The following is a 23,402-nucleotide window of genomic DNA, read 5'->3' as shown; positions in this document are numbered from 1 at the left end:
AATACACTCCATGACTCCCACTGGTGCCCCCGTTGGCAGCCTTGGAGAGCCTCAGGAAGGTGGTGGACACAGGGATTTGTTTCAGGAGATGCTCCTGCTTGTTAACACACACTGGAGAGCGAGGAGAGCCGGCTCTGCCTTTCAGGAACATCCACACAGTGGAGCATAAGCTTCCAGGCAAGGATTTTTTTTAAGGACAAAATTCCACCCAAAACCCCTCCAAGTGTCAGTCACAGGAGACAGCCAGCAGTGCAGGTTGGACTTCTCATCCTAGAATTTGTCAGGGTACCAGCTATTCAGAAAAAGCCCACTGCTGGATGATCCTGGCTCAATACCAGTTGGGAGCTCGAGCACCTTGAATTTCTGCATAAAAAGCACTTGGAAAAAAAATCCACAATAAAATGATGACTGGAGCATATGAGGACTGCAACATGCAGAATGCTGCATGATCACATTTTATTCTTGTTTAAATCATAATTGAGCATCCAGTTCCCTGCAGTCACTTAATTTACATCTCTGCTTATCTTAATTTGGTTGATGATGCTTTTAGGTGATCACCGCTCCTTTTGATCATTATTTATGGACAGCTTAATAATTATATAGGCATTCCAGTACTAAAATCTAATTTACACATATCTACCTACTCAACCACTAAAATGTATTTTCCTTCATTCAGAAGCTACTGAAATCAACGCCGTGGATGGAAGAGGGCCTTCCAAGACTCCTGCCTATTGATTTACATTATTCCCATGTTAGATTAGATATTAGGAAGAAATTCTTGGCTGAGAAGGTGGTGAGGCCCTGGCACAGGGTGCCCCTGAATCCCTGGAGGTGTCCAAGGCCAGCTTGGACATTGGGGCTTGGAGCAGCCTGGGATAGTGGAAGGTGTCCCTGCCCATGGCAGGGGGTGGAATGAGAAAGTACCTTCCAACCAAAACCATTCTGTGATTTATCCAAAGTCCAGCCTTTGCCCCTATCCCACAATTTTCAAAGGTGGAGTTTATCAGGGACTGGCTATTTCATCAGCTTCATGAAAAGGTGCCTCTAACTGCTGGGAAAGAAGGCTGGCTGGAGAAGTGGAGTTTGGGGGTTGGGAGGGACCTTAAGGCCCATCCAGTTCCATCCCTGCCGTGGGCAGGGACACCTTCCACTGTCCCAGGCTGCTCCAAGCTCCATCCAACCTGGCCTTGGACACTGCCAGGGATCCAGAGGCAGCCAAGCAATCTTTTGCTTGATCCCCAAGCAATGTTTTCCTGTGTGGAACCACAGGATTAGAGAACCCAAGTTCACCCTCTGTTAACAGCCCCAGCAGACACACACACACGTACACACACTCTCTAAGAGTGCTTCCTGCCTGCTGCACTGGCTCTCACGGATCTGCCCAGCTCTGGACAAGTGGTGACTTCTCACCACGGCACCAGAGAGTGCAGGCACTGCACTTCCCCCAGCCTGGCCAGCTCCTGGCTCTGACACTCTCAGTGCTATTTGTGGAGGGTGATTTTCGTCATGACAGTTGAACATGCAAAACCAACCCGCTGGAGCCCAGCTGAGTGCAGCTGTGCAGGGAGCCACTGACTGTCAGGTGAGGTGAGGAGTCCTCCCAGGGTGGGAACCGAGGAGCTCAGCTCACTTCTGTACCAACCTGGACGCAATCCCCAGGGAAATTCCAGCAGCCCTAGTTCTGCCTGCCAACAATTGCACAATCATGGGATCCCAGAACAGTCTGGGTGGGAAAGGACCTCAAAGCCCATCCTGTACCACCCCTGCCACGGGCAGGGACACCTCCCACTGTCCCAGGCTGCTCCAAGCCCCAATGTCCAGCCTGGCCTTGGACACTGCCAGGGATCCAGGGGCAGCTCCAGCTGCTCTGGGCACCCTGTGCCAGGGCCTGCCCACCCTGCCAGGGAACAATTCCTTCATAACACCCAATCTAATCCTGCCCTCTGGCACTCTGAACCCATTCCCTGTGTCCTGGCCCTCCAGTTCCTGCTGCAGGGTCCCTCTCCAGTTTCCCTGTATCCCTTCAGGCCCTGGAAGGAGCTGTGAGCTCTCCACACAACCTTCTCCTCTCCCAGCTGAGCAGCCCCAGCTCTCCCAGCCTGGCTCCAGAGGGGAGGTGCTCCAGTCCCCTCAGCACCTCAGTGGCCTCCTCTGGACCTGCTCCAACAGTTCCACGTCCCTCTTGTGCTGGAGGCACCAGAACTGTGCACAGAATTCCAGGTGGGGTCTCACCTGAGCACAGGGGCAGAATCCCCCCCTCCCCTGCTGCCCACGCTGGGGGCCCAGCCCAGGGCACAGGGGGGTTCTGGGTCCCAGCTCTCACCCACAGCACCCCTAGGTCCTTCTCCAGGGCTGCTCCAGCTGCTCATCCCCAGCCTGGACTGATCCCTCAGGGGGCTGCCCTGGCCCAGGGGCAGGACTTGCACTTCACTTTGTTGGACTCCATGAAGTCGGTGTGGGCTCAGCCTGTCCAGGTCGCTCTGGATCCATCCCTTCCCTCCAGCATGTGACTGCCCCACACAGCTCGGTGTCACCACTGGACGTGCTGAGGGCGCCTCAATCCCGCTGTCCATGTCACCCACAGAGCTGCTGAGCAGTACCAGCCCCTCAGGGACCCCACAGCTCAAGGTCTCCACAGGAACCATGAGCTGCTGCCCACAACTCTTTGCCTGCAGCCATCCAGCCAGTCCTGTACCCACTGGGTGCTCCATCCATCAAATCCATGTCTCTCCAGCTGAGACACGAGAATGTCGTGTGGGAACACTTTGCACAATTATGGGAAACTCCCCGTGGCACCTCACACCTGGGAGCAGCACGTCCTTGCCCAGACACTCCCACTCCTACCTTCCCTGAAAACCTTCCTGCATTATCCCCCAGCCCCAAGGGCCAAGTCTCTCATGGAGCTACTGAGCTCATGACTTCAAATGACCTCCAAAGCATCGCAGCTTCACAAAAATCTCAGCTTCTAATCCTAAAACCACAAACTTTTGGCAGCTTCTACCAAGTGTTTGGTTTTTAATGCAACCTCTCACACTCTCCAGGTAGGGTTTTGACTAAATGAATTACAACAGTGCTCCTACAACACTCTCCACCTCTTCCTCAGCTGTAGCCAGCAATTCAGAGTAATGACTTTATTTGAAGTTAAAAATGACAACCTATGGGGGTTTTTACCAGCAATAAGAGATTTTAGATGATCTTTCTCCTTGTCCATAATGACTGAACACTACCAAATGTAAAAGCCTTTAGATAAAGTCACCTATATTTACTATTTGAAATCAAAATTTACTTATCAAGCACTTAATTTATCAGTTTAAGAAAGGAAAAGGGAAAACTTATCCTGAAATACCATCAGCTACCTAAGGAAAACCTTGACACTGAAGAGAGGCATGGATTGATGTCTTTCTATAAGTAAATAACCTGGTTTTTTTCCACTCCAAAACAACTTAGTGAAGTTAATTTTTCACACTAAAAAAGCAGATTATATGCATTTGGGGTCAACCCAGAACAGCAGCCTGGCCATTTTTTGTTGTTTCCAACATTTTTGAGGAAAGCTGTTCAGGCAACATCTACGAGATGCAAGAAATCGCACCATTTCTACAAGTCAGAACACACATCCTTTCCTCACAGGACATAACTGAGTGCAGAAAAGAATATTCAAGTTTTGTAAGTTAAGGAAAAGAAAAAAAAAGCCTTACCTTACTACATCATCAATGTTGTTCCGGTACACTCCTTCAAGCCTCTCCGCAGGAAAGCCCATAGCAATTATGTTTGGATAAATATCTGAATGTGCAAGTTATGGAAATATTTGTAAAGCACATGAAATGCCTACAAAAGCATTAAATGGATATTAATCAAATGTGGAGCTGTACCCAAATCAGAGCAACAACTCCAACAGACTGCAAGCAATAGATGGGAATGCGCAGATCTGAAAAGGATTACATATCTTGCTTACCAAAAAAACCCCAACAATTACCCACTTCTGAACAAATATTCTCATTTCTTATTCTGAACTACCTGCAATTCACTTGCCAGAATCAACCCAGGATAAAAGAATTTAGGCCAAACAAATCAATGCTAAGGAAAAAGGGCAAATAAGGAAATTTTAAGTTTACATCTAGAGTTGATGTAGTAAAGAGTTCACAACTGCTAGAAAATTACTGGTATTTATTTTCCCTGTGGCGAAATGATACACGGATTTTTTTTTTTAAACACAATTCCAGAAACGAAAGTCCTCCCAAGTTTTAAGCATTATTAGAAATGATAATGTAGAAAAAAGCTCTGCTGAAAAGAGACCAAAAATGAAAGCAGCAGCTCGAAACAGCCCATACCCTGCCACATTAACATACTCCTCCTCAAACTAATTTTAGAATAGCAAGAACAAAGCATGATATGTTTGAAGTTGGCCCTGCTTTAAAAAGGGGGGCTGGAGGAGGTGATTTCCAGAGGGCCCTCTCAACCTAAATTATCCTACTCTTTTAAGACGCGTTTTTATTTTCATGGTCAAAATATACCAAAGCTCCAAAGAATAATCACATCAGAATGGGAGACACTGCATCAGGGTCCAAGATATTAAAATTCCAGTTACTTGTACATGACAAAAAGCCTGAAGTAGGACACAAACTACTTTACTCCACCCTTGCAAAGTTCCCACAAGCCCTCAGAGCACAGCAGCACAGACCAAGTTCCGCATTGACACCGTTAACTGCAAGGCTTCAGAAAAACATTGGGAACTGAATACACGGAAATAGTGTTTTGTACTCTCAAAAAAAAAAAAAAAAAGAATTAGCATTTACTGTGTTGTAATCCAAGTATTAATAGACATTGGTCTGCTTGGGCCATTCAACAGATGATTTGTACAGACAATGAGAAAAATATGAAAGCTCTGGAGCAAGCCAAATAAATATTTGAAGCTGCCTTAAAAACAGACACTGAAACAGGTTTGTGTCTGGTTTCCAGTTTATTCTGTACTTTATTCTGTACTTGCCCTAACACTAAAAAACACATACTGGGGAAAAAAAACCCCAACATTAAAGTGCTTAACTTACAGAGCTTGGGATAACCTCAAATCACAAACTTTGTGATTTCCCTCTGATCTATTTTACTCAGCAAGCAGTTCACACCTCTTTAATTAATAAAAGGTGCTATATAATTAACAATGTCTGTTTTATCAGTTCCTCCTTGCCATAAGCAGAAGAAACCAGTTCTAAATTATATTAACTGTGAATTACCTGGCTAATAGACCCTATCACTCCCTCCCCCTTCCCAATTTCAGCCTGATTACTCCCTACTCCCAGTTCCAGCATTTATCCTCCAAAGCCCCTCCTTGTGCATCCTGCTTTCAACAGCACTGCTCACAGAAGACAAGCCCTCATGCTGGCAACAGGGGGAAAATAATTTCATTTTGGCATATCAAAACAAAACTCAGTATCAGCTGTAGTATCACCCATGGGACAACTGCCCAAACTTCTCCGAATTACCCTGTGACTTGCTCACATTTCTGTGAGCAATCATGAGCTCTCCTACATTTTTTCAGGCACTGCAGCCCGTGGTTGATGTTCAGATGCCTCTCTGAGGGGCTGAGACAGGAGATACTCTCCAGGATTCCCAGCTGGTGCAAGATGGGAGTGAGGCAGACACACCCCCTGAGCCAAGGGAACAGAACATCTTAACAGCAGCGTTCCCAGCCTGCTCACACACTGCTCCAAACACCAGAGCCTCCAAACACGCAGGCACAGGGAGATAAGAAGTTCCAAAATAAGCGGGGCGCTCCCGGGCTGTTGGAAGCGCGAGTCCCGCTCGGCTCCCGGCTCTCCCTGCTCCCTCCCTCGCTCGAGGGCGCCGCACGAGGGTGCGGGCACAGCTCGCAGCCATTCCTGCTTCCAAACAGCTGCACCACTGGGCACAGAATGCATCAGCCTGGGAAACACCTCTTGGATTGGGGAGTCCAGCCTCTGACTGAGCACTGCCTTCTCACCCAGGAATGATTCTCACCACTAGGAATGATTAAGCTGATCCATGCATCACCCTTGGAATTGTCCCATGCCAGGCTGGACAGGGCTTGGAGCAACCTGGGATGGTGAAAGATGCCCCTGCCTGTAGCAAGGGGTGGCACTGGATGGGCTTTAAGGTCCCTTAAACCATTCCATGATTCTGCGAGCGTTACAATTATTTTTACCTTTTAAACCAAAAGTGGGAATTGCAATAGGTGTTCCCCAATATGCCAGTAAGGAAAGACAATGGAAAAATACTTCAGATGGGGTGTGGGGGGGAAATATGAATCTATTTTACTGAGGCCACCTCGACATGAGGAAGAACAACTTCCCTGGAGGGTGGCAGAGCCCTGGCACAGCTGCTCAGGGAGGGTGTTGAGTCTTCCTCTCTGGAGACTCTCCAAGCCCACCTGGAAGTGCTCCTCTGACCCTGCCTGGACAGGAGTTGGACTGGATGATCTCCAGAAGTTCCTTCCAACCCCAACTATTCTGTGAGCCTGTGATGCTGATCCACTAAAGTGTTTTGTGTGCTCTGGGGCTTTGCAACCTGACAGCACAAAACCCCAAGTGTTGCTCAAAATCAAATATCCAACAGCGACCCTAGTGGGGAGGAAGGGTTGTTTTTAGAAAAACACAATTATTTTTTTAACAGGCAAGCCAATGTCTCCCCCACCTAAATATAATCGTCCTGAAGCACCTCAGTGATTATCTCAAAGCATTAGACTGGAATGCAGTTCCCAGCCACTGCTGACTCACCCTGGTGTCTGCACAGGGCTGGTGCCAAAGGACACGGCCCCAGCGACGCCCTTCCAGGCACCAGGCTCCATCTGCTCCCAAGGAAAGCATGCAGCAGCAATGACAGACCCATTCTAACTGCTGGGACAGAGAATTCTGTGCCTTTTCAATATGTGCTCCTGACAGCACGGTGAAGAGACACAGAACCATCAATATCCTGAGCTGGAAGGACCCACAGGATCATCCAGTCCAGCTCCTGGCCCTGCACAGACACCCCAACAACTCCAGCCCGTCCCCAAGAGCCTTGTCCAAACGCTCCTGGAGCTCTGGCAGCCTTGATGTGCTGCTTTGAAGCTCTTGTGGTGGTTCACACAACCAAAGAATGCTTTTGCATTAGGCAGCACTAAGGTGGAAGAACAGAATGGAAATGGTGCTGCAGATGAATTAAATCTCTGAGCAGAAATAGAAGTTTTATAACTCAAATGGAAAAGCTGTCATAAAAGCCAACTTCTTACACCCATCCTGTGAAAAGATACCCTAAGATCTGCAGCAAGTGAAGGGGATAGTTGTTCCTGCATCCCTCCCAGCTTGTTTTCATCCCCATGCTGGAGAATGAACCTCCTCTTCAGCGACAGGGACAGTCCCTGATCACTGCAAGGACCACTTCAGGAGCAACCATCCACTGAGCATTGCCTTCAGCAAGCTCTGGTCTCACCAGCCACACTCAACAATTCAGACACCCCTTTTCACACCTCACTTCACTTAACACCAATTTCCAAAACTGAAATTAGGATATTCACTCCTAAGATAAGATTTCTTACACAGGAACTTGGGAAGCTGGGCTTCCATTCAAAGGAAAACTCTGAGTCATCATGAAATTGGTAATCATAATGCTAATTTTAGAAATCTGGGAGAACTGATCATTTAAAACATGCAACAAGTTCATTATCAATTCCAAGCTTTTTTTTTTTTTAAGACAGGAAAACAAAAACAGAAGAAGCCTCAGTCATTTACTGAGGCTGTTCAGCACATGCAAAAACAAAGTCAACCAAAGTAGTGTAACTACCAAAATTTCGTACAATCATAGGATATGCTGAGTTGGAAGGAACCCACAAGGATTTGAAATGGGCTTTCTAAACAGCGTAAAATAAACCCCACCACATTTTGCCAAAGTAGCTCTTTGCTATGATACTCATTCCCAAAAATGGTTCTAATAGTTTTTAAAGTACTCATTCCTTTCTCAGTCTTGTAAACATGGAGGCTGGGATTTTAGCTAGTGCTGATAATAAAAAACAATTGCCATGGACAGACTCACGATCATAGAAACCCAAATATCCTGAGCTGGAAGAGATCCCCAAGGATCACCCAGTGCAGCCCCTGGCCCTGCCCAGACACCCCAACAGCCCCACCCTGGGCATCCCTGGCAGCGCTGTCCAAACGCTCCTGGAGCTCTGGCAGCCTCGGGGCCGGGACCGTTCCCTGGGGAGCCTGGGCAGTGCCCAGCACCCTCTGGGGGAAGAACCTTTCCCTCATCTCCAGCCTGAGCCTGCCCTGACCCAGCTCCAGCCGCTCCCTGGGTGCTGTCCCTGTCCCAGGGAGCAGAGATGGGAGCTGCAGCCCCCGGTGAGGTCTGACCTCGGTGTGCTCCAGCTGAACAAACCCAGTGTCCCCAGCTGCTCCTCCAGACCCTTCCCCATCCCCGTGTCCCTCCTTTGGACACTCTCTGACAGCTTCAGATCTTCTCTGTACTGTGGTGCCCCACGACACATGCCAGCAGAACACCATCCTCTACTCAAGTTCTTATCATCACCTACAGAACTCTTACTTCCAAAGGAGCCAAGACATCACTGTGCTGTGCCCCAGGAACCTTAAAATCAAATACCCAATTATCTGCTAAATCCCCCAATGCCCCAATGGTGCTTCGTCAATACTGAAACCAGACCAATGCCAATAATCCATGTGCCACTTCAGAAATGCCTTTGCTCTAATGCTGCTCACAGATTGAACAAAACACTCTCCTTAAAGCCTGAAATCATTCCCACGTTGCTGAAGATGACAGTCTTTGCAGTTGCTATGAGAAAAATCCTGGATCATTATGCAAATCAGCTGTTATAATCACTTTCAAAAATAGCTGTCTATATATTCACATTATGCCAAGACCAAATTAAAGAATATGCAGTATACACTTGCAATTTTTTACATACATGGAGATATAAAAGTAAATTACTCATGTTGGTCCTGTAACTGATTTTGCTCACAAATTCAGACTTTTTCCTAATAATGGAAGGTGGCCAAAAAAGCATAGCAAAATATTTACCAATTCTTAATTCTTAAACAGTCACAAGGAAGCTGCAAAAACCGACAGCTGCAGCCTTTCCTGCAATGATCAACATTGTCAATTAGTAACAAGAACATCATTAAAATGTCTGAGTGATTTGATGAAGTCCTGTATTTCCAAGTATTTAACCCCTGATTCTCACTCCACTCATTAAGGTGGCTCTAACAGGAAAACAAAGAGCAAATGACCTCATCTCCTCTTTTATAAGCAGGCCAGAGCATGCAGTGCTACAGAATTTACACACAGATTTACATTTTAGACCCAACACTGAGACAGGTTTTACATCAAAACACAAATGAAAAAGAACCTTGAAACTCATAGCCCTTCACAATTTTACAAATATTTACTGCTTACAAGGACCTGGAACAACAGGAGAAGGGGGACTGGCTTCCCACTGACAGTGAGTAGGTTTATATTGGATATTGGGAAGAAATCCTTCCCTGGGAGGGTGGGCAGGTCCTGGCACAGGGTGCCCAGAGCAGCTGTGGCTGCCCCTGGATCCCTGGCAGTGTCCAAGGCCAGGCTGGACATTGGGGCTGGGAGCAGCCTGGGACAGTGGGAGGTGTCCCTGCCCATGGCAGGGGTGGCACTGGATGGGCTTTCAGGTTCCTTCCAGCCCAAACCACTCTGGGATTCTGTGAATCAAAGGCTTCAATAAGGCTTCACCTTTCTTCAGAAAGGAAATTTCAAACAAGCTGAGTGTTCCTGAAGCTGTGAATGATGGAGCTGGTTCAAGTTGTGCTTTGGAGCTAAAAATTTACTGTACACCCTGAACCTGACACCTGCAAATAAAACAACAGCAGCCCATTTTTCTGACCCTCAGCTTCCAGCTCCCAAACAGGAGTTTCATTTAACAAAGAACACACTTAAATCAGGGCATCTACAGCCTGAAAAAAGCTTCACCACTGCCAGGAATGCTACTTTTCACTTCCAGTTCAGGCAGGGGAGGCTTGTCCTTGCTTTAATCTGCTCCCCACCAGCCCACTCCTCATGTGCTGCCAGCTCTGCTCCGTGTCACCCCTCACCCTCCTGCCTGCCAGGGGACCCAGCCTGCAGCGCGGGGTGGCCAAGCTGTCACTGCCGAGTCCCGTTTGACAGCGACGCCCAGAGCACAGGCACAGCGGGGCTTTGAAGTCTCCCAAAGTTGCTTTGTTGTCTGAATTTGCCTGCAGTTTTCAGGAACTCTGGCTGCAGGACCCGTGTGAGGCGGTCTGGCGGCGCAGCTGGGCCTGCCAGCGACGAAACGTTCGCCTGGTGACCTCCAGCCCTTTAACTCCAGCTCGAACGAGTCCACAGAGCAACAGCAAGGGAAAAAAACCAGCACTGTTCTTACTGTTCAACAGCTTGACAGCCTGGAGCTACGGGGGGAGTGTTACAAGAAGTGTCCACACTCCATCCTCAAACAGACTTAAGAGCCCTGACAAATGGCCAAGCTCTTATTAGTGCCATTTTCTTGACAGCATCCCAAGAACACAAAAGAAAATGACATAGGAAAATATACCCAGAGAAACCTAGAAGACTTTCCTAATGTACATGCTGTTTAAGCTGTACCCATGAGTGCCTTTTTTGTTTAATAGGCAGCATTTCCATTAGCCAGCATGAAATGCAAAATAAGTTCAGTATTTTTCTGTGAGCCTGGATCATCAGGAAGTGATGGAAATATAGAGGAAATGAACAGGAAGAAAGTTCTTCAGAGCAAAGGAGGATTCCTTGTAGCCAGCCAGCTGCACTTGTCAACTCTACCATCTGTGCCTTGAAGAACAAGCAAAGGGACCAACTCAGATGTGGCTGAAACATTTTATCGTTTAGAAGAAATGCATTTAACCCCTTGATGCTCCATGTTCCAACAAGGACTTTTTTTTTTTTTTTCTTTTTCCCATTTTTTAGTTTTTTAAGCTTTCAGCCTGCAATTTAAATGCAACAACCTAGATAAGGAATAACTGCAACTCCTTCGTATCCAGGAGAAAACCCTGTTCACATCAGGTCATGGTGCTGACAATAGGTCTGGAGGGGAACTCAAATTCCCACAGCACAAAGAAATAAAGCAGAAGATGCCTCAAGAGGATATGCCAGGTTGTCTACATCCACAACTCACTTCTGGACCTGCTTATTACATTGCATTTGGGAAGTAATCCCAGAGCAAGGGTCTCTCCCTTCATCTGTGAGGTGTAGGAAATGTGTCCAGGAGCTCTCAGCCATATGGAAGCTTTGCTGAAGAGCTAATGGGGTCACGTTAAGATTGGGGGGAAAAAAACTACAGGCCTCGCAGCATAAATAGAAAAAATGGTAACAAAAGCATGAAAGATGATGGCTGCTTTAGAGAACAGCTTGTTCTGACAAAGGCTGACAAAAAGGCACCTTACATTTCCATTTCAAAATGGTTTGGAATCATAAATAAAGACACAAAAGCATGCAGAGAGTAAAGGAAACATGAGCTCTTGTGTAGAGCTGCAAGGAGTGTTTGGACAATGCTCTCAGGCACACGGTGGGATTGTTGGGGTGTCCTGTGCAAGGCCAGGAGCTGGATTTTGATGATCCTTGTGAATCCCTTCCAACTCATGAAACCCCTCTAAAATAGCTGACAATATTAAAGGACACAGAAAAGCTGCCCTCCCCATTCAGAAAGAGCTAAGAGCAAACAAAAAAAATGATGCATCAGACTCTGTATTACTGATACCGAATCTGACAGCTTCAGCTGTGAAGGCAGAGACTGGGCTTCAACTCCCTAACTCAGCCCCAAGTCCAGACCTACAGCACTGCCTACAATCCCAACAAATTTCCTGAGGGAAAGATGCCAAGGTCCAGTTCAGAAAGTTCTTTTGTTTCTGCTGACATTTTGGAAGAGGCCACATCCTATCTTTCCATAGCCAGCCCGGCATCCCGACAAGCTGCAGCAACACACGGTGGCCCAAGGACAATGGTGCAGCATCCCAGGATCACTGAGGCTGGAAAACACCTCTGGGATCATCACATCCAACCTGTGACTGATCCCCACCCTGGCACCCAAACCACAGCACCAGGTGCCACATCCAGGAGTGCACACAAGGCAAGACAGGGACTGAGAAGATCCTCTCCAGAGGACCCCAGGCTCTGAGAAGCCTGACTGTCACATCTCAATTTGAGTTTTTAAGTGCCAAACTGACCTGTTTTAACCACCAACCCAACTCAACACGAGCTCTTTCAAGCAGAGCTATGAGATGTCACCGTGTGTGTTCCCAGCACACCACCCCACTTTGCAGGATCTCCCTGAACCAAGCACCACTGTGTACTTAAGCACGTCCTAACCTCAAACACCCCCAGAAAAATACAAGAATTTTATTCAGTAAAGAGAAGTCAGCACAGAAGAGTCACTACTTTGATATTTACTGACAGGAAGTGAAAAATGGCTCAGACTCAACTTTTTGCAAGCCTGAAAGAACATCCAAAACTTTCACAGACAAGGGAATTTAAAATAGCTATTGGGTTGGAGGACAAATACAGCACACAAAAAACTTTCATAAATCAGGAACTGCAAAAAGTAGGGGTTTTATGGAAATCAAACCTTCATTTGTGGGGGGTGGATGAAAAGAAGATAAAGGTGAGTGGCAAGACAGAAGGACATTCTAATAAACCACTCCTCAACCAATAACCCCCAACTAGATAATTTTATCCCACTGAGATCTAGTGTCTCCCTCCTCTAAACGTTAGCATAAAAAAAGGACATTCCTTGTCGAACTCACCCACACAAGAAATTAGAGAACAGAAAATACACAACTCTTCAGTTGTAGCCTGATATATACCCAGGCAATGCAATGAATTAAGCAGAGGCCTCTAAGAAAATTAATCATGCAATTAAAAGCTATTATACTACAGCCCCACAAAGGCAGAATTAAGTTTATAAAGATGTTTCTTAAGCACTTCACTACAAAAAACTGGATATTAAGCAGTTTTTCTGCACTGCTGCACGCTGGGGCTGTGGAGCTGGGAGTTCATCTTTAAAGGGAACAATGCCAGCTTTTGCAATAGTCATCATCCCAAACACAGAGCAGTTGGGTTTAATTTTTTTAGCTGCACAGTCAATTACCATTTGAATCACAGAGCCACTACTTGAGCTACATTGCCTAAAAATCGTTATTAAGATAACCTAGATTTATGCAGCATGATACAGGGCCTAATTGCACAATTATTTACTTCCATTCTACAAAAATGCCTTTTTTTTTTTCCAGGGCCCCACAGGCGAGACAGCAAACGAGGCAGATGACAACAGGAGCAAAGAGGATGCTGGCTTGAATTAGAAACTGGAACAAGGATTTGTTTACATCTGAAATATCAACCTGGGCCTAAGACACATCCAAAAGCGAACAGAAGCCAAAGCAGAGTCAACCACCCACAAATAATCCATGTTTCAGAAGACATCCTGCTCTACAGGGCTACACATTTCCAAATAAATTCCCTTCTCACAGCCCAGAAACCACCATTCCAGTAACTCACAGGAATGCACAGACTTGTGCAGCTTTAATCCCAAAAAACCTTCACCAAAATGCCCAATCAAAGGAGCCCACACCTCCCCTATGGTTTAAGATGAGGCACAGGGCATATCCAGGAATTACTATGCACAACTCCAGGCTATATCCCATTTTCCCCCCCGAAAAAGCCATACAATAAATTCCCCTTCAACATCCAGCCTGTATCAGGCACAGTAAAAGAATAAAAATCCCACAGAGCTCTGAGTTGCTCCGAACTAGAAAGGAGCTGGGCTTTGAAAGGGAGTTAGTTATGAGTAATGACAGTATCTTTGGTCTCTAATGTAATTAAGGGATTTGACAGCTCAGCTGCCTATTCCCTCCCTTCTCTTCCAGTTTGTCAGAGCACAATTGTCCTTTAAATCATTATACAACAACCATTTTCATGTTTAAACCTGTTGTAGGGGAAGACTCTGGCTAAGGTACCAGGGTATAATTTGTCAGTTTATGCAGCATTAATATGGCAACAACATTAATCAATTAAAAATATAATTTCATTTAAGGAACTGTTCAGCAATTCACAACCAGCAAAAACTTGGTAAACAGAAGCTTCACACATAAAATTTCAACTTTGTACTTGCTACTCCCTAAAGTTTAGCTTTGTCTTTCTGCTTTTTAGCACGGGGTTTTTAACACAACATTCTTCCAGCCGTATTATTACTGAACAAATGATATCAATTGCTTCCACAATGAGAGAGGATTTAGGTGTCCAAACCAATCTCCAAGGAATAAAATGGAAAAGACAGTCACCTCTCTTCTGGGAGAAAATGAAGACAATTCTGTACTCCTCTGAACAGTTTTAAGACCTCATTTAGCAAATACTCACTGTCTCTACAGCAGTCACTGTGCTCCAGAACACTCTGGTAATACAAGCAAGTTCTTCTAGGAGATGTCTAGCACTGGATAGCAATAGGAATTTTGTCCCAAGGAAATTTGCTGGCCCCAGCCTAGCAGCCATCAAGAGCCACTGCAGCAGGAACAGCAGTTCCAGCATTGGATAAGGTCCCCACTCAAGGCTACATCCTCTCCCAGGTCAGTGCAAGGCAGATGGAATGATCCCGTGGACAGAAAGGTCTCCCTGACTAGCACAAATTCCTAGAAAGATGCATTTCCAAAATTCACCACCCTTCAAGGCTCCAGCTGGACCCAGTGTTGATGCTGGCCAGCCAACCACACAGAGTAAATGGGTGGGATTTTCAGGAGTCCTCAACAGTGACAGAACTGTCCTCACCGAGCAAACCCCACAAAGTAACTCCTCAAGTGCCAACACCTCATCAGTCTTAGTGTAAGCAAGAGGAAACTTGGATTTTTCCTTAAGAAAGGAATACTCAAACCTAGTACTGGTCCTAGCAAAGCTGGCACTTAATTCACCATTACCCTCTCCATGTTTAACAACAAAGCTCTGGATGTTCTGAAGATTTCACACCCTTAACTGAACTTAAAACCAGGCTCCAATCATTTATCACTTTGGCTGGGCTTTTTCTAAGAGGTCACCCTGTAAGAAATGCTATGCAGGGTCCACTCATTTCTCTGCCCACCTCGAGAAGAACACACAGCCACTACTTCTTCAGCTTCTGTTCATTTAAAAGTGTGCACAGACAGGTATTTTTTAATTTGGAGTTTAGCTTGTGCAAACAGTCTCCGCATACACTGAAAATTTCTGACGATCCAAGCTGAAGCAGTTCCCTAAGAATCCTGCACTACATTTAAACAAGTGCAAAGAGACGAGCAGTATTTGTGAGAGCTTCTTCTAAGCCCCTTTCTGAACAACCCTTTCAGCAGTGAAAAAGCAGAGCAGGAAGGGGCTGGGTGACTCTGCATGGGATTGCACCACACAGCACCTGCTGTGCTGGGGTTTGAAGGTTTCAGCTGTCAAACACCCCTATCCACACAACTACAGCAGTATGTCAGAGGGTTTGGGGTTTTTTGGGTTGTGAGGAACAGTAAATGACCTAGCCCATGTCTAACCCCAGAGAGAAAATGCAGGAACTCATTTGCAGCAGCCACCACCTTGCTTTCTCCACCTGGACAATTCAGAACCCTTACCCTTGCTAAGCGCAGAAAGAACAATTTTCCTGGGATCAAACACATCCTGTAACAAGCAGGGAACTGAAACTCTGCTGAGTCCCCAGCCAGCAGGGCTGCTGGAGTGCTGTCTTTGCAAACAGACTTCTGAGATGAATTCAGAGCAAAATTGGCATTAATCTTGTCCAAAACCCAACATCATCCCAGGCTCCAGATGCAAAATGAGTCTGTCGGGCTCTGAATACTGCTAAGTAACATGGTTTACTTCAGAACAAAGAAATACTTTCCCACCAATAAAATGCATTGCCAGTTGGTCTCTTCTCGTTTCTTCTAAACGCTCCCAGTGCTTGTGTGCAAGACAAACTTGTTACAAAACCTCTAACAAACTTCAATCTTAAAATGAGACTAAGCCTTTTTAAAAAATGGCATTTCCAGCTCGGGCTCTATTTTTAAACACGGTATGGACCTCATGCCACTAATTCTTCTTTTTTTTTCCTGGAAGCTGAGCCATTTTGAGTCAAGTCCCATAATTTAAAATTTCATTAAAAATGCAAAGAGCTTTAGGACTGCAAATAGCATAAAGCAGTGAGAGATTCTAAGCAGCTTCCTCCCGCAATTTCAGCATTCTCTGCCTTTCATTCCACGAGACAAACGACGTGTGAGACGTGTAAACTGCACCCAACATCTCATCTCGCCTGAATATTGCTGCAGTTTGTACCACTATGTAGGTCACGAGCTCCACATGCCTCAGTCAAGCCCTGGGCTCAGCCTAGCTGCCCATTCTCACCCCTACCAGAAGGCCTGGGGACATGAGACAAAGTTTAACCCAAGCTAGGATGGGCACAAGAAGCAGTCACACGATTTTTTCCCACTTCAGTCCCAAATAGTGAAGCCACTCGCTGAACTCAGTCACACACAGAGCTCTTAAGACACAAGCAATCCATGCACTGCTGCACAGAAGTGTTTTCTCTCTGCTGTTCCCTGCACTAAGGGGGGCACCACCAAGCTGCACAATTTCAGAAGTAACACACAGAGTGCCTCAGAAAACATTCTGGTGCTTGCAGCATCAAGAAATGCAACCACAGGAGAAGAAAACCACTGATCCAACTTTCCTTCTCACCCATGTGCACAAAAAGTATCCAGTATTGCAGAAATTAATTAGAAACCCAAAAGAACCAGAAATAAATATCTGAAGTATTAAACACCTGATTTAATGTCTCCACCTTTAAAACCATTTCTTCTTCTAAGTTCAAAATACTTTTTTCCAAGATGTGCATAAAGACTGCTCACAGAGAACATCCGATCAGATGAAAAGTAGTGTCAGTGTGGTTTTTAAAGACACACAGGCTTATTTTCACACTCTGCACTGATTTTGGGAAGATGCTATCTCCCTTTGCTGAAATCCCACATTACACACACAAGAATTCTTAATCAACTCCTCAGGAACTCAGAGTTCCGAGCACAATGTCCTGCACCGTACATACATCAAGATCACTTTTAAAAGGATCTGACGCAGCCCATTCAAGGATTTTGGCACTCCAGCACCTCACCCAGCCCGCCTTAGGCACCCAGGAGCTCCTGCAAGGCCTTGGGATAATATCCAGGACCCAAAGTCTCTGTCCACACAGGACTCCAGGACAGGAAGCTTCCCTCAGGGGGCAGGAGAAAGGGCAGAGCGCAGAACACAGGCACCTCATCTGGATTCACTGCAATTCCTTTCACTCTCCAGCTCCCAAAGCCCAGGGAAGCACCAGCTCCTGAGTGTTCTGGAGCTGCAGGAGGAACCCAGACCTCCATTTCCCATTTCCCAGCCAAATGCCCAAATCACTGGGCTGTCCAGCTCCTGGCTGCCTCTCCCTTTTAGCTGGACAGAGGCAGCTACCCTGAACTAACCCGGCATCTCTAACACCTGGTCCTCCAGCCATGCCTTGTTGAACAGCTCACTTGGGCTTCAAGTTTTCTCTTTTTTCCCCTTAACATCACATGGTTGGAGAGCTAAATCCATGGTCATGCATGTAAGGAATAAATAGGTTATTTCCCAGCTACCAGGAATGGTGAGCAACAATGCAATCGGAGCCCTGCAAAAAGAAGCCTGCACAAAGTGATTAAAACAATTCAACTTTCACTTCTGCAGCAACATCAGCCTTCAAGCAAAGCCATGGCACTGCACAGGCAGAAGTCTTCATTCATTATCTGTTCAAAATGTGCAGCTACAAAACCCCCCTGCTTCTTCCTATGTTATTTTCTCTATCATTAAAGAAACCAAACCATCTTTTCCAAAAATTTCATGGCAGAACTGCAGCCAGCTGCTCCTTTTAGAAAAGCCAGCCTAAGCCCAGGGCAATGGCCTGGTTTTTAACACAAAATTCTAAGAATAAAAATTAAAAATAAGCAATCAATTCCATTTGACACATCATTAGGCAATCTTGAGCAAGAAAGTCGAGGTTCAGCATTCACTAATTTTCTTGCTGGGAGAATATGACCAGTTAAAAAGATCTGTTTGGGTCAAAATATCTCTCCCTACCAAGGGCAAATCTAGGCAAAGATACCTGAAACACCAAACTCTTCAACTGTGAAGTAAAAACCTTTTGGTTTTGTGACCACTTAACTCTTTCCATAACCCGAACAGCCAATGAAATAACCAAGTGCAAACATTTAAAAATCCAGGCCTAAAAGAGTTTTTATCACAAACATAACACAGAATAATGAACCAGAGCTGCTAGTTAAAAACTAAAACCTAAGCAGCCACTTGGTAAAGCCCAGAACCTTTCAGGTTGTTTTAAAGCCACCAAAATTTTAGGCCAAGGCTCAATGCAAAAGCAAGAGCTCTGTACTAGCTACAGCTTTTACCAGCTTTGATCCTGCTCAAAAACTGGATTTACCTGGAGCACTTGCTCGGACATAAATGTAATTGCTCCAAAACCCAATAGATTTCCACCTAATCCTGTTGCAGAACAGAAACATCTCTCCACAGGGAGAAGCCCAGCTCTGAGCACTACTGTCAATATTCATTTTTCCAACTTCTAAGCGAAGTTCTTGCCCCAAAATCTCTCCCACAGCACCAATCTTTCCCCACCACGGAGCAAGATCCTGCCCACAGCAGAGCCCCTACCCACCATGAACCCTGCAGGGCATTCCAAGCTAAACATCTGCCTGACGCCGCTCCAGCACATCTGTTCCAAAGGCCACCAAAACTACACACCGGCTTTTGCCTCATTAGCCGTAACTGCACGCTAATTACTTATTCCAGAATAAGTATTCTATACAATCCTCCTCGATGACACCCGATGCGCTCTCGTTTGTGACACATCCTCGTGCAGTTCACCGGGAAAAATGGTGGGTTTTGGTTTTGTTTGGTTTTTTTTTTTTAATTTGGAAGGAGAGATTGCCGCCTCTTGTCATGGAGAGCCTTGCTGCATCCTAAGGTACAGCTCTGCTTTAGCGGAGGGCTGGAAATCAGGGCAGAGGACACAGGCTTCGACTGAAGCAACCCGGGGAAAGCCACAGGCCCGGCATGATTATATTCGCAATTCAAGACGAGTTACTAAATTAAAAAAAAAATCAAATAAAGCGCTGTGGACGCAAATCACGGCGGGTCGGGCGCATTTGCTGCGTGAGCCCAAAAACCAACACAGCCGGAGATAAGCGGCTGCTCCGGAGCGGGCAGGAGCTCCGTGGCCGGGGGTGGGAGGGGGGGGGCAGCCCCTCGGCGGCTCGGGGGGGCCGCGGGCCGGCCGGCAAGGAGCGCTGGCGTTAATCCTGGAGCTCCCGTTAATCTGCCGGGCCCGGACAAAAGGCGGCCGAGGCGGCGGCGGGGGAGGGCGCGGCGGCCCGGGCGAGCGCCGGCGGCGGAGCGGCCGGGGGCAGCGCGTTAGGTAACGCCGCGCGGGTCTGATGCAATCGCGGGACGTGCGGGAGCAGGAGCGGGAGGAGGATACAGGTCAGGTCCAGGTCGAAGCCATCCTCCTGGTATCGCCTTTTGTTCCTGCTGACGATCTCTTTGATGATGGCGGTCATGTCTGGCAGCCGGGGGCCGCTCCGGGGCAGCGCGCAGGGCCCGGGCGGCGGCCGCGAGGCACCACCGGGCGGCCCCGGGCGCTGATGCTCCGGCGGCTCAGCCCCGGGCGGGCCCGGCTCCCGGCGGCGGCACCGGCTGCTGCTCCCTCCTCCTCCTCCTTCTCCTCCGCCTCCTCCGAGCGCGTCGGGAGCCGCGCCGAGCCCCTGCGGGCGGTGCCGCCGCCGCCGCCGTGTTTGGGGCGAGCGCGGCGGCGGCGGGGGGAGCAGCTCTGCGGCGCTCCGGGCCCCGGCAATGGTGACAGCGGCGCGGGGCGCGCCCCCGGCCCGGCCCCGCTCCGCTCCCCGCCCCGGGGGCCGGGCGGTCGCTCCCTCGGCTCTTCCCAGCGGCGGCTCCTCAGGGCGGCACGGCCGCGCTCATCCCCCGGCCCGCAGCGCTCGCCGGCGCGGGGCGCCCATCATGGCCGCGGTTTCCGAGAGGGACGGCGGGCGGCGCCGCCACGCCCACGCGACGCATCCGCCAACACACAAAGTAGTCCCTCCCACCCCGCCAGCAGAGAAGCGGTGAAGCGGCGGACCGGGGGGACCGGGGCACCGGATCTCACTGCGCGCGCCGCCCGTACTCCTTCTCCCGCCGGCCCCCCCTCGTCCCCCGGAGGGGTGGGGGGGAGGGGGCGACGGGCGGAGGGATACGGGCGGTATAGTGAGGCGACCGCGGTGCTGCGGTCCGGTCACGTGGGCACTCGCGGCGGCACCTCCCCCGCGGGCGGAAGTGGCCGTGAGGGGCCGGGGCGGTCGGGGGCCTCCGGGCCCCTCAGCGCTCCCCGAGCCGCCCGAGCCCCTTAGAGCCCCCGGGATTGCCGCCCGCTCGCCTCTCCTCCTTCCTCAGCCGAGCTAGGCTGGAAGAAGGCAAGGGGAAGAACGGGCTCGGTGCGGCCCCGCGGGGAAAGGGAACGGGGGGGAGGGGGTCAGCCCGGCGTCTTCAGGGGTTCGTCGTCTTCCCCTCACGGCCCCCGGGGTTGGCGTGAAGCGGAGAGGCCGCGGTGAGCGAGCGCCTGTCGCCCCCTGCAGCCACCGGGCACCGAGGGAAGGGGGGTTTGGGCCACCTGCTGCCCTCGGAATCACAGAGTTACTGAGTTTGGAAAAGCCCTCCCAGCCCATGGAGTCCAAGCTGTGCCCGATGCCCACCTTGTCCCCAGCCCAGAGCACTGAGTGCCACCTCCAGCCCTTCCTTGGACACCTCCAGGCATGGGCACTCCAAAGCTCCCTGGGCAGCCCCTGCCAAGGCCTGAGCACCCTTTCCATGCAGAAATTCCTGCTGATGTCTTCGGGGTGACCAAGCTCAGAGACAGGGACATGACAGCTCCCCCAGGTCCGGCCGGCTGGCTCAGCAGCCCGTGGTATTCCCATGGAGTGTTCTGTGCCACTCCGTTCTCCTTCCCACGCTGCTCACAGTTATCCTGGCAGGGAGAAAGCACTGTCTAAAAATCTCTAAATCGGTCTTTATTACCTTTTAAAACGTTAGGGGATAACCCCTATTGTACAAGGCTCTTCGCACTCTAAGCTGAGAACTCCTGTAACTTTTTGAGAATTAGCAGTGGTAATGTTTTGCAGGAAGATGACCATCAGGTAGCTTGGTCAGCCTGAGCTCCTGGATATGAACACTGCTATCAGTTTCCATCTTCCTTGTTATTTGGTAAGTTTTTTTAGGATCTTTTGTGTGATTTTTTTTTTCCCCTTTCTTGTGCAGAGAGGTGAGATATTAGGTTAGTGAGGTAACAAAAACTAGAATTTTAAGGCAGCTTGTAATGTAGGACTTCTGTAAAGCTTCAGGAATGGACTCTGTTGGAGGTCAGCATCTGCTGTACACCTGGAAGAGAGACACCGTGGAACAGACCGGCCTGAGAGCACGAGGGGAATCCACGTGCCCCTTCTCTCCATGAAAAGCAGGTGATGTAAACCAGGCAGGTATCCCCCTAAAAAACAGATCCTGGGGTTTATCCATAAATCCACCTCAAACGTTTTTGGGGCTGTCAGGGAAAGACATCTTGCTGAAGGCACTTTGTGTATGAATAATGAACGTAAATAATAAATAAATAAATATTCCAGTGTCCTGCTCGATCCTTAAACACTTCTGAGAGGTGCTGGAGTCTGGTGGAGGGATTTCCTGGGCTGCTGTGGCCTCCAGCCCTTGCAAATGCTGTGTTATATAATTCCTTTCAGAAACGTATCAGGTTGCATCTTAAGATGTTTTGCCACCATTATTCTCACTGGGAAGCTGTTCCCAGAACCTTCTCCTGGTTTTCAGGCAGAATATATTTGGGACTGCTCTGCATCCACTCATCCTTGGGCCAACGCTGGCCTCAAGCAGCACTTTGTGCTCTCCCAGGCACAAAGGTCCCTCTTGGGCCCTGCCTGACTGCACCCAGCTCCCCTCAATTTCCACACTCCCCCTTTCCTTCAGCTGCAAACCCAAAGCTGAGAAAATTGTGGCTGCCCCTGGATCCCTGGAAGTGTCCAAGGCCAGACTGGATAGGGTTTGGAGCAACCTGGGATATAGAGGAAGGTGTGGAGGTTGGAATGGGATGGATTGAGGTTCCCACTCATCCAGACTCATTCTATGTCCGAGTTTTAACTTTCGTTCCCGATTTCTGGATCCGTCCCATGACCCAAGGCATGCCAAACGCCTGGGGACAGAGCTGCCACCAACACCTTTTCCCCCTAGGATTAACCCCACGATTCCCAGCATGCTTCTTTCTCAGGCACTTCACTGGAGCTATGAATTGAAACCCCACGTGAACTCTTCCTTTCCAGAGTTGGTCATAATCCTGATCACAATCCCTCAATGTTTTGATAAATTGGAGCCCAATCCAATCCTCACCTTCTGCATCACCACAACCCCGGCTGGCTTCTGAAAAATTGCACTTCTCCACATCTTTTAAAAGTATTTTTCAGTGGGATTTTTTTCAGAGGTTGCCACCACAGCAGTGACAAAACGTAGGTTCCGAGCTGCTTTTCCTCGTGTGTGTGTGTTTGCATCTCTCCTTAATTGCAGCAAAACAGATGTCACTTTTTTCAGGAGTGGGAAGAAAACCAGAAGGGTCCTCAATATTTTCCTCCAGGAATGAAAGAACACAGTGGTCCACGTGAACTGAAAAACAAAAACCTCCAGAAGATTATAAACTGTTTGACCATCAAAGGCTGGCAGAGCAGCATGAAAGGGAGGACTTGCCTGATCAAATCTAAATTGTTCCTTCCATGAAGAAATTCCTGCTGATGTCCCACCTGAACCTCCCCTGGCACAGCCTGAGGCCGTTCCCTCTTGTCGCTGGAAAACCGTGGCGCAAAGGCAGAAGGGCTGAAGAGAAATTGCCCAAACTTTGGGTGAATTGCAGCTATCGGAGACATCCTGTCATTTTAGCCTTTTTCCTGGACATTCTTCTTTCACCATGGATAGGTTTTAAATATGTTAGGTATGTTTTACATGGGTTATGTATCCATAAATTATATCTCCATCTATATAAAATGTGGGTATATACGCACGTTTTATATATGTGTTATTTTGTATTTCTGTTAACATGCTGTATGTGTGTGTATATATAATATGTTATGTGAATTTTAGCTGTTAGTGAGGAGAGAGTGGAGTTCCCGCCGTCACTACACGCTGTAAGCGGGAGCCCGTGCTCGCGGCGTGTGCCGGTGAGGCCGTGCCGTGCCGTGCCGTGCCGTGCCGTGCCGTGCCGTGCCGTGCCGTGCCGCGCCGCTGACGCTCGTTCCGGCCGATCCCGGCTCATCCCA

General features: G+C 48.3%; 1 protein-coding gene and 1 long non-coding RNA gene across 7 annotated transcripts in view; one reads left to right on the top strand and one right to left on the bottom strand.

Annotated features, from left to right (window-relative positions):
* The window catches only part of PTEN (phosphatase and tensin homolog), a 49,705-nt gene extending 29,686 nt beyond the window's left edge, over positions 1-20,019 (bottom strand). Inside the window, exons 1-2 of the mRNA XM_069018860.1 lie at positions 19,529-20,019; positions 3,696-3,780 (exon numbers count right to left, since the gene is read on the bottom strand). Coding sequence (XP_068874961.1) covers positions 3,696-3,780; positions 19,529-19,607 — 164 coding nt within the window. The 5' untranslated portion in view covers positions 19,608-20,019. The remainder of the gene's footprint in view (positions 1-3,695; positions 3,781-19,528) is intronic.
* A 341-nt stretch (positions 20,020-20,360) lies between these two features.
* Positions 20,361-23,164, top strand: LOC138112170 (uncharacterized). 6 transcript variants are annotated; one of them, XR_011151588.1, is made up of 4 exons: positions 20,361-20,534; positions 21,219-21,300; positions 21,432-21,568; positions 22,419-23,163. It is a non-coding gene; the product is annotated as an uncharacterized lncRNA (long non-coding RNA). The 6 variants fall into 6 exon arrangements; XR_011151585.1 differs by lacking the exon at positions 20,361-20,534 and adding an exon at positions 20,550-20,647 and having other exon boundaries at positions 22,419-23,162; XR_011151587.1 differs by lacking the exon at positions 20,361-20,534 and having other exon boundaries at positions 20,550-21,300; positions 22,419-22,601; positions 22,684-23,161.
* Positions 23,165-23,402: the final 238 nt, after the last annotated feature.

Source organism: Aphelocoma coerulescens, chromosome 6 (assembly GCF_041296385.1).
Source record: "Aphelocoma coerulescens isolate FSJ_1873_10779 chromosome 6, UR_Acoe_1.0, whole genome shotgun sequence".
Classification (NCBI taxonomy): Eukaryota; Metazoa; Chordata; class Aves; order Passeriformes; family Corvidae; genus Aphelocoma; species Aphelocoma coerulescens.
The sequence above is the reverse complement of the archived record's forward strand: the minus strand, read 5'-3'. Positions and strand labels throughout refer to the sequence as shown.